This window comes from Pyxicephalus adspersus, chromosome 1, assembly GCF_032062135.1.
Source record: "Pyxicephalus adspersus chromosome 1, UCB_Pads_2.0, whole genome shotgun sequence".
Lineage (NCBI taxonomy): Eukaryota > Metazoa > Chordata > Amphibia > Anura > Pyxicephalidae > Pyxicephalus > Pyxicephalus adspersus.
In genome coordinates this window covers 90,818,332-90,829,701 of record NC_092858.1, presented here as the reverse complement: position 1 = coordinate 90,829,701, position 11,370 = coordinate 90,818,332, and the positions used below count along the sequence as shown (strand labels likewise).

At 37.3% G+C, this 11,370-nt stretch overlaps 1 protein-coding gene across 1 annotated transcript in view; it reads left to right on the top strand.

Annotated features, from left to right (window-relative positions):
- The window catches only part of TINAGL1 (tubulointerstitial nephritis antigen like 1), a 30,712-nt gene that overhangs the window by 14,880 nt on the left and 4,462 nt on the right, over nucleotides 1–11,370 (top strand). Inside the window, exons 4-10 of the mRNA XM_072418687.1 lie at nucleotides 5,693–5,785; nucleotides 5,892–6,006; nucleotides 8,016–8,136; nucleotides 8,818–8,968; nucleotides 9,147–9,330; nucleotides 9,982–10,027; nucleotides 10,301–10,424. Of these exons, the coding sequence (XP_072274788.1) occupies nucleotides 5,693–5,785; nucleotides 5,892–6,006; nucleotides 8,016–8,136; nucleotides 8,818–8,968; nucleotides 9,147–9,330; nucleotides 9,982–10,027; nucleotides 10,301–10,424 (834 nt within the window). The remainder of the gene's footprint in view (nucleotides 1–5,692; nucleotides 5,786–5,891; nucleotides 6,007–8,015; nucleotides 8,137–8,817; nucleotides 8,969–9,146; nucleotides 9,331–9,981; nucleotides 10,028–10,300; nucleotides 10,425–11,370) is intronic.

Below are 11,370 nucleotides of genomic sequence, written 5' to 3'. Positions count from 1 at the left end.
TGATTGTCCCCTTCTGATCACTCTATGCAATGACTGTCCCCTTCTGATCACTCTATGCCATTGATTGTCCCCTTCTGATCACTCTATGCAATGACTGTCCCCTTCTGATCACTCTATGTAATGACTGTCCCCTTCTGATCACTCTATGCCATTGATTGTCCCCTTCTGTTCACTTACCGGTAATTAAGTGTAGGGATCTCCGTTAGGGTAGGGATCAGCAGCTTGCTTCCTGGTGCAGAATGCCGGCTTGTTACTTTCAGTTTCACTCTGCACTGCAGCCAGGAGGAGACACGCTGCAGCCAGCATCAAGGAGACACACACAGGATCGGATATCGGGGGATGTCTTATTCATGGGTGAGTGTCTTATTTAAAATATTTTTTCAAAAATCGGGGGTGGCTTATTTATTGGGGATGACTTAAAATCGGGGAAACACGGTAGTTGTTAAAACTTTGGCTGAAGGTTTTCAAAGGGCCTGGTTAGAGATGCTGATGATCTTTAGTCAGATATTTCTGCCAGGATCACACAACTTCAACCTTCTCGGGCCGCATTCATTGAGAATATCCCTGGGACTAGAGGTTAATTAACCTCTAGTGCCCCGGGGATCACAAACAGGGGGGTTCCCTGTGAATCCTCCTGTTAAAATTTCCTAGATCTTCCGAAGGTTTCGCGAAATCAGTTCGCCAAAATTTTGCGAAACCATCTGAAGTTTGAGGAAATTTTCGCGAGGCATTCTCGCTCCTCCCTAATTACAACTTTTTTGAACTGTGACTTAATTCAACTAAAGTCAGACACAGCCAGACATAAAGCCATACTTGTAGTCAGGAGGCCTGCAATGGCAGCCCCCATACTTTGCACATGACAGTGTCATTTTAACACCCTGTGTCAATGGCATCAGTTTGACATCAAGTTCAGATGCTTCTGGGTCATTAGAGCTTACAGCTGCATTTGGCTTGCAGTTGACCTCTTTTGACCTACTTCAAGCAGGTATTGCATTCCCATTTCTATTGTATAGAAATGCATAAAAAAGCCTGTCAGCACAGGCCTATAAGAAGCAAATTGCAGTCATTACTACTCCCATTACTCACAAACATTACACTCTGCTTTACAAGTTTTTACTGATTACCGCTTTATTGTAGGCAATAAAAGACAACTGGATACAGAAGATTAGGTAAGGACACAGATAAAGAGAGTGTCAAAGGAGAAAGGCTACTCTGTGTGAGGGAGAGTGAGAAAGACTTGTGTGTGAGAACGATAATTGAAAGAAGCATTGTATTGTGAGGGGGGACTGGACTGTAAAATGTCATATCAGAAAATGTGCCAAATGAGAATGTTCAATGACATAAACTATACTTTGTCAATGCCATGTGTGAGAGAGACAGAAAGAATGTCATAGAACTGGCACATGTTAAAAGAGGGTATTCTGTGAAAGGGACTGTACTCTGGGAATGTCACATAGAAGTGGGATATGAGGTAGTGTTCTGGGAGAGTGATTTATTGTGGGAGTATTTTGTGAGACTGTTCCATGGAAATGACATGTGTGTGCGGTTTGAGATAGAAACTACCATGTGAGGAAGCATGTTCTCTGATTGTGTTTTTTGAAAAGGACCCTTCTATGGTAATGCCATAAAAAGCATACTGACATAGGCCCTGCCAGTAAGTGTCATTTCATATAACATTTGAAACTGCATGAGTAATCTTTACTCACCTGTGCCTTTCGGAAACCTCTATATTGGTTATATGGTCCTTGGTATCAACTGCTCTCAATGACAAGTGGGTCCATTGCCTGCCCTACCGGACCCTGCCCTTACTATGACAACCGTGCATGTAAATATTGTCCACAGAAATGTGTATCAATACACCGTAGTGCACTGCTTGATACACTTTGAAGGAGTTTTGACATACTAAAAAAAGGTGCATGCATACACTGTTCCTTATATTTTCCCATGACATGTAGTTTTTTTTTAAAATCTGTTTTTCAATAAAATAACAAAAATAAAATGAGAATTCTACAGAAAAAAATGAAAAAAGATGGGGGTACACAAGCAACATCATAAATATTATATCCCAATTGCATATCATCTGGTACAATGGAGACACCCCCTGGGGGAGGCAGAGAGGAAGGGCAGGACATGCCCACCTTCTCAATATACAAGGTAGAATATTTGAACCTATTAAGAATCTTTGTAAGCCCCAATGCATCCAACTAACTGCATATAAATCATACCATCTGGGAAGGAAGCAGGAAACATACCTGTCCTCAAACATCTCTCTGTAAAAACTATATAGAGGGACAAGAGTGTGTAATCAACAATGGGCGAATATGGGTGTATCTAGGCTGCCATAATAGCCACAAGGAGGCAAACAGAAACCCATGTAGTTTTTAAATATTACTTTGATCATGACCCTGTTGTGATTTGGGGTTATTTATGAAAATTAGAACATAGAAAGCGTACCTGTTCCTCAAAGCAATCAGAATGACATTGACGCCTTGCAGGGTTCATCTATCAGCTAAGTTGAGGCCTGTACAGAGGCTCAATAATTGTCACTTGAAATGATCGATAGTGATTGTTTTGGCAGACAGTTAAGGTGCGTACACACTTCCAATTTTTATCGTTCAAAACGAACGAGGAACGATCGATTGGGCAAAAATCGTTCGTAAAAAAAGTAACCAACGACGCCGACGAACGAGGAAAGTCGTTGGAAACGAACGACCGGACCGGCGGATCGGATTGGACAACGATCGTTGAACATCGTTCGTGTGTACGGTCGTTCGTTGATCGTCCATGGTCTGAGCATGCGTAATGAACGAACGTTCGTTCACTTTCCTGTCGTGCACATAGTTCCTCTATCGCTCAAACGATCGTATCTATTGTGTGTACAATATCTGCGAACGATCGTGTCGTTATCTCTATGTGCAGGATCGGTGCTATACGATCGTTCGTAGATATCGTGCAGGATCGTTCGTCGTTCGTTTTCCAACGATAATAATTGGAAATGTGTACGTAGCTTAACAGACACATTGGTTAGTTACAACCAATCAGCCTGATTCAGATTTGTAAAGAAAAGGGATGGGGGCTGTAATAGTCTAACACCAGTGGTTGTTAGCCTTTGGCCATTTAGCAATCTGCCATGGCGGAGCTCCAAGCAGTGTCGTGGCACAACTATACGGATGCTAGATTTTCACCCAAGGTAATCACAATTGTTTATGATAAATGAAAATATAACGTATGTATAGAGCTTTATTGTACACTAGACAATAAGTGCCCCATCTGTTCGCTTTTCCCAAAAATCTCTTTTCTTGTCTCACAACATTGGTGTCTTTTTTGCAAATGCAAAAGCAATGTTAGGTTTCAGGACTATGATCTGTGATGTATTACATATTCGAGTCAATCATCAGATATCAGTCATTTTCATGCTGTGAGCAAGTCAGAAAAAAACTTATCACAGATTGAAAAATGAGGTTCCCAGGATAATGCTTTAGCTAAACTTAGACTTCTGCTTGCAGCCTTAAAAGGAAGCTGAAGTCTTCGAACGCATAACGCAGAACAGTTCATAATCCCTAAACCTTGGAATTTGTTTAATGCATAACCAAATGTCTGCATGCAAGCTTATCATGCCTTTGTTACTTTACATACAGGACTATACACACAGCTCATCATTAACACAGCCCAGGGTTGCTTCCTTTTCATTGTTTGTTCTTGGGGCACTAAGTCACAGTATGTACACCTAATAAACTTGAATGCTTGTGTACATACAGATGACTGTATATACAGCAAAGGGAATGGTGCAGAATTACTTATGAAAAGTGTTAGTGTGCATAGTACAATGATTCAACAATAAGGCAGAAAATAAAATATTTATATCAGTGCTGTACTTACATAACTGCCAGTACTGTCCTAAAGCATATCTTTATAACAATATATATACCTTTATGTTTTAATTTGTGCATACCTATGGGCTCCAGACATAATGGCTAGTACAGATGAGACTGCATTCTATCTCCTTTGAGCACCTGCATAAGTAGGTCACTTGCCGTCTGTTAGCCCAGATACCAGGAACCCTCTCCCTCGGCTCACCTTTTCCATGTCTGCTTTACTCTGATTTATTCTTCCTCTTGGTCAAGTCTTTAATATGACTATACATGGTCATATCTTTATCAGATGAAATAAACGTTTCAAGAGCTGCCCAATGTCATTATGAATGCTGGGTGCACAGCACAAGTCTCATTTCTAGTCATTCTCTTCCTAAGACTGCTGGGGAGTTAATCCTCATACACACTCTGGGGCCTATGTAAAAGTAGATAAACAGGCTTTGTGTCAGAAGATTGGTAACATTTACATACAAATAACACCATTTTCAAGCTTGTCTTAATCATAAATATGGTAATTAGCTGAAAAGATTGCCATTTATTTTAGCAGGTTCACCAAAAGTTTGCAACATTCACTCTTGAAAGATGCCAATCACCATTTTTATAAAGTGTCAATCAGACTGTTGCTACCTAATAATCCTCCAGCAAGTGTTCAGCACTTTTAAAGTGGGGAATGCCATGAGCCAAACTGGCAAACAGATTGAGTTTGATTCAAACAGCCTGATCACCATTTTTAGTGAAGACTGAGGCTAGAAGAAAAATAATGGAACTTCTGATCACCAATTTTGGTAAATTACAGCACAGAAATTAATCAATAAATGCCATAAAAAATGTATTTTACTTCTGATGTTTTAAACATGACAGAAAAAAACTGCAAACATAGAAGGGGCTGTTATCTGATCACCACTTCTTTAGTAATAGGCCCCTAACTTTTGCTTACTTTTTAAGCCTGTCCACAACCTTTTTACCTATATCATTTGTACTGTTAGTAAAAATTCATATTATATATAAAAATATATTTACATTTACATATCTAGTTTAAAATGAAGAATTGATGACCCTTATATATACTATATCTGCATTCAGTAAATCTGCAAGCCCAACATATTTCTCCATATAGGGTGTTTTGTGTGTTTATATAATCCACCCTTTTTGGTTTTTTTGCAATACCTTGTCTACCTTGTATCCAACCTCATATGGATTTAAAGTGTCCACACAATCTACTTCCATTTTTTTCATCTCGGATAGATCAGAAAAGGGTTAAAAACTCAAAGGTTTTTATTGCTGTATGTGTCCTAGCTGTGAAGACTAACTGTTACTTTAGATCCTGGTGACTGATTTTACCAGGACTAAAATGTTGAGCTGTCATTGGAACAGGAAGACACAAAAGTATTTTCCTTAATTTGGAGTGATCCTTGAAAGACAGAAATATCCTCTATCGGACACACATAACAAAAACCTGATGAGGGATTTTTGGAATTCCTTACTCACTTCGAAACTTAAAAAAAGTTTTGGCTTTCATTATACTTTATTTCTGTTTTTGCCAATGCTTATAAGAGGAAGCATTTCCTTCCTGCAGATAGATGCTTTATGCTTTTTTTAACAAATAATTTTAAATGTTTATAGACTGATTTGTCTGTATTAGACCCAAGAGAATTCTGTACAGAGGTCCTGGTGAACAGGTCCTATCTGCAAGCCCTATAATTCCAAGAGGACAAGTCAAGTATTTTCCCTTATAGGATAGCTTTAAATCATAAAATAAATATTATCAACAATTATGCCTCGTTTTAACACATTAATATTTAGTTTCTGTTTTATTCCAGCACATGCAATACTGACGGTAAATGGCAGTGTGAGCAGAATCCATGTCTTATCAATCCAAGAATTATTGATGCCGTAAACCGAGGCTCATATGGGTAAGACAATTAAAATTAGCTATTGTGCATGCAACACTAATTCATTTATCACTGGGGACCATAATATTTCTGATTATAAATGGTCCCTTTTTTACCTACTTCTTAGCTGGAATGCTGGGAACTACAGTCAGTTTTGGGGTATGACGTTGGATGAAGGTATCCAGTATCGACTAGGAACCACAAAGCCTTCTTCTTCAGTGATGAATATGAATGAGATGCACGTAAGTACACTGTTTTTGGTTTTACTATTTATAGGGCAAAGCAACCAAATGCTAATGATGTCCAGCTACAGGTTCTCGTTTCGTGGCCTAAGCAAGGTTTCTGTATATGTTTTAACCTGGTAAATACTATCAGTATCATTACTTCCATCTGGTCACTGGGTGTTACTTAAACTTCTTTTATACCATTATTAGGAACTAATACCATTTTATAGGAACTAATACCAATTTATACCATTATTAGGAACTGGTATCATTGACAGCATATATTAGCGTACTATTTACTGTTACAACTAAAAGTTTTGTCCATTTTATGTAGTTGGTGTCAAAGCTGTTAAAAGTAATAATGTCCCTTTGGGGAGATAAATGGTGCATATTCAATCCCCTAAAAATGAACTAGCTGCCCATTTCTGGATGAAATATATTTTTGTGGAAAATGGATTAGTACACAGTACATGTGAAAATAGAGATAAAACAGCAACTTGGTGCTAGGGAACCATATAGAACAATTTCCATGTATTTGTAGAATAATATTGGGTTTCGTTAGGCAGGTCCACTTTCGGAAGCATTAGTGGAATGTATTGCTGTCCTGCCACAAAGAATTAGTATGTTAACATGTTCTGGAATGCAGAGATTCTCCCTCCTTTAGTCATAGGGTCAGTGTGTGATTTTTGGCAGGCCTTTACAAGGAAGCACGATGCAAGTGTGATAAAGGCAGCTTTTTAAGGCAACTTCCACTCAGGAAGTCCCACTCCACTTAGAATAAAGAGTAATAGACAGAGAAAAATCATTACAAGCTACTGAGAGAACACTCGTCTTTTTACCATGCTGCCAATAGAGGAAAGAAAAGGAGGGTGGGACTAACCAGGGACCCAAGACACTGGAAAATTCCTTGTGATGAGACAAGTGAGTTTGGTCAGAACCCATAGGATTAAACCCTATAATGCTTGAGACACTCTGCCTATTTAGGAATTTTTTGACTGTTTCCCAGCATGTACGTCACTATTAAATAGTTCACATTTTTTTGAAGATCGAAGCAAAAAAGTATCTGTTTTGAGGCTAAAAATAAAAAAATGACATATTGAAGGGGCATGTTAAAAAATAAATGATGCTAAATAAAGTTGTCCGTAACGTACTTTGAAATATGTTATGCAGCAAATGTATATAGAAGGCTTGTTGAAGGTTTGTAACAGTGTATGACACTGTATCTATGTAAGAAGTATTATACAGTAGTCCCTTTGGTGAGCACATTAAAGGAAACAGAATAAGTAAAATCTGTGCCATTCTACATTAACTGACACAACAAGGTTTACAATGGATTCATAACAAACAGACCAAGCTAACTGATGCTAATCATTTACTAAATGTTCCTACTACATTGGTAGATTATTATGCAGCTGTACTGCTGAGGCCCCTGTGTTGCTAGAAAGTATTTCTGGAGAGAAACCTCTATTCTTCCATTATTGGTTTTACAAGCAGTGGGTGGGAGATTATGGGTAGTTTAAGCAAGCTTAATTATAGTTAAACAACATATTTTGAAAACAACTCATAAAATTAGGCTAATTTTAGACTTGCAGTGCTTTCAACTGCCATTCAACTGAAAGGATACAGTTGGGAACCAACTTGTGCAAGAGGTCGCAGGAGGTTATGGATGTGGTGCGGGCACCTGTTGTGCTCAGTATTTCTTTATATTAAGTGGTAGCATTAAGGGGTGGTTACCTATATCTTACATACCATACCACTCTTATTTGTAATGATACATTATAAATTATGCTAATCACATATCTGGCTGATGTATTGTTTTGTTTTTTGGATGTTATAGAACAGGGAAGTCCATGTATTATTATAGATTGCTTATGAGTGGCAAATTGAAGACATTTTTGTGTCTCTAGAAGGGCCAAAATTGTGATTCATAAAATGTGTGTGATGTGTATTTCCTAATGTCGGTGTCTAGGCCAATTTTCTCCATTCTCTGTCATGCTGTACTGACTAATAAAATCTCCCCTATGTAGGTAAACATGGACAATGATGTTCTTCCAACTTATTTTAATGCCGCAGATAAGTGGCCAGGTATGATTCATGAGCCACTTGATCAAGGCAATTGTGCTGGTTCCTGGGCGTTCTCCACTGCAGGTATACAGCTCAATTTTAACACATCTCAATTAATTACTTCATTTGCAAATCAGGTTAAATAAATCATGGGCATATGGTCAAGTTGGTATTTGGACAATATTAAACTAGACTATTGCAATTCTTGCCCAGTACTATGCAGTCTGCTGACATAAGCATTTAGAGAGTTTTCAAGAAAAGCATGTTTTTTTATTACATTGTAGTAATATTATGTTATTCAGCTATATTAGATACAAATTGTGCTTAGCAGAGGACTTTTATTAATTGTATTTCCTTTATTTACAGTACTAAAGATTTCTATGTTAGCTTTAATGTTAGAGAAAGTTTAGACAAAGCTGAACAGAGTATGCAAATGTGACAACATTTTTGTGTGAAATTGGATCAAATATTGCACACACTTGACTTTCATAGTTTAGTGTTTCAGATAGTCCCTAACTGCATGATATCTATGTAGTTCTTTAGATTATAAAGAGAAAGGGGAATTGTGACATCTTCAGGCAATCCTGAAAAAATACAAGCAATAAATAAAATTACAAGGACATTCCAAGAACATTCTGTAGATGCTTTTGATAATACGAGTCTAGATTAAAGGTTTTACTAGTCAGTATCAAAGAAATACAATAATAGGTGGCACTTTAAATGTGCTAATTAAAAGACCTTGCATTAATTCTTTTCTTTCTTCAGGTGTTGCCTCTGATAGACTTTCAATTCAATCCATGGGTCACATGACACCTGCTCTGTCCCCTCAAAATCTCATTTCTTGTGACACCAAAAACCAGCATGGATGCAGAGGGGGTCGTGTGGATGGAGCATGGTGGTATCTCAGAAGAAGAGGGTATGTGGATTCCATTAGTTTGTTATGTTCTAAATAAAACATATTATCCTGATAATCTAATTTGGTAAAGAGAAGACTTGAGTTTTAAAAACATTTAATATATGAATTTTATATTACATTGTTGTTATATTTTTTCAGTTTTTTGCTATATTTTTTGCTCTTTTTTTTATCTTTTCAGGATTGTAACAGAGGAATGTTACCCATTTTCAAGTCAAAATACAAACGGAGCATCCACACCATGTATGATGCACAGCCGCTCTATGGGCAGGGGAAAGAGGCAGGCCACTGCTCACTGCCCAAACCCTTATGCATCATCTAATGAGATCTATCAGTCTACACCAGCCTACCGTCTGCCATCCAATGTAAGTCCTTCTGCAGATCTGCTCTTTGAAGGATATTCTGCATAGGCACAGCATGATATTACTAAGGATTTCAGGTTCTGTTTCAGGAAGAATTGGTTTAAACACGTGTTTGTACAATGTTATAAATGTGTAATCTTGTATATACCATATAGATTAAAAGGGACATGTAGGACAATCTAACCCCTTAAAAAGGCTCCTGATCATTACTTCCTGATCTTTACTCAGCTCCCAAATCCAAAGGAGCAAATAGATAGCACAGCTTACTGATCACATTGCTACAGTGCTTCCTCTCACTTGCAACTCTCTGCAACTTTTTATTGACCAATAAATGCATTAGGTCCTTATTTGTCAGTTGTAAGACATGGCTGCTATTGGGCCTGATGTGCTTCCTAGCTTTGATAATGCATCATAGAAATCTGGGGAGTAGTCACATATATCTGGGTACTTTAGCAGGGATGGAATTTAGGAATACTGTACAACAGCAGCAAAACCAAGTAAAAACAAGAGTTTCAGAGAAACACTACATAGGTCGAAGGAAACAGTCTATAACTGTGACGATGAATTTGTTGGTTTTCCTATTCATGATGCCCAGTTTATTAACATTAATATTATTTAATATTAATAATAATAATAATATTATTTCACCTATAGGAAAAAGAAATAATGAAGGAAATATTTGAGAATGGTCCAGTTCAAGGTAAGCTGTGCAGAGAAAATGTTTTACTAAATGAACTAGCAGAGTTACTGAACATATTAATATTCTGTCTCTCATTTAATTTATCACTTACTACTTGATCAGCTTCTCCATAATACAATTTTACTGTCATAATACATATGTTCAACCATGTAAATTACTGTAGATAAAATTAATCAAACTGAGTTATACACACAGGTTGACAGCTATTCTTCTATCTCGTTCTTATTATCCATACTGCCATTATAATTGATGGTCCCAATATGTCCTTTACAGCCATAATGGAAGTGCATGAAGACTTCTTCATGTATAAAACTGGAGTCTATAGGCACACACCTGTAATGGCTGGAGAACCAGAGAGCTTCCGTCATCATGGAACGCATTCCGTGAGGGTCATTGGGTAAGTAAAATATAAGACTGTTTAATGCTGGGTGTTTACAACATTTATGGGAGTAAATATGTGTTATTCACATTCCCTTCTTGGATTACATAGCTGTATAGGTTCCACTCGTTTTGTAATTATGTTTTATGGGAGGTTTTCCAATGTTTATTGAATTCAGGCCAATTTTAAAAGCAATTGCCAGTCACCAACTTTTGTAAATCCAACACTTTTGCAGAATGCAATCAGCTTCACAAAAGTTGCATGACGTTGGATCTCTCGACACTAGTGAAATATTTATAATGGGGACAGACAGCGAAAATTTATTATCACTACAGGTTCCTGGCAGAAATATGTATTATATCATTTTCAGGTTATAGTATCTCTCTAAATACACCAATAAACAATAACTATATGCCACATCCCAAAAAAATGTATTATATATTATAAATATATTATATAATATTCCAAAGGTCTGGTCTGCTTCTTATGACCTATCATTTGGAAAACTGCCCACTGTACCGTGTAGTTGATATGTAGGTAGATTGAGAATCTTGCTGCAGTAAATTACTGCTCTCTAACTCTTACACAGTGTACCCACACTATCATTACTCGAAGGATCAATAGGGATTCAAAGGTGACATGAAAGGTGACATAAATGTGGCTTACACAAACTATCTAGCTTCAACTATTACATTGCCAAATGTTTGGTCATGGTTGGAGATCCATTACAAAGAATATTCAGGCATTAGGTATGAAACTATAGATTAGGATATGAAAAGGAGCCAAACAATGGATAACATCTGCAGACAGGAAGTATAATATTCATTGTTTTTGTGAATATATGGAAAAAGCTATGGCCGTTGGGAGTTATTAGGGAAATAGATCCGCTGCACTGAAAGATCCTTATTCTTTTTTTCTTTAGACCAATAGTATAAAAATGTTTGTTTTTAACATAAAAGGTTTT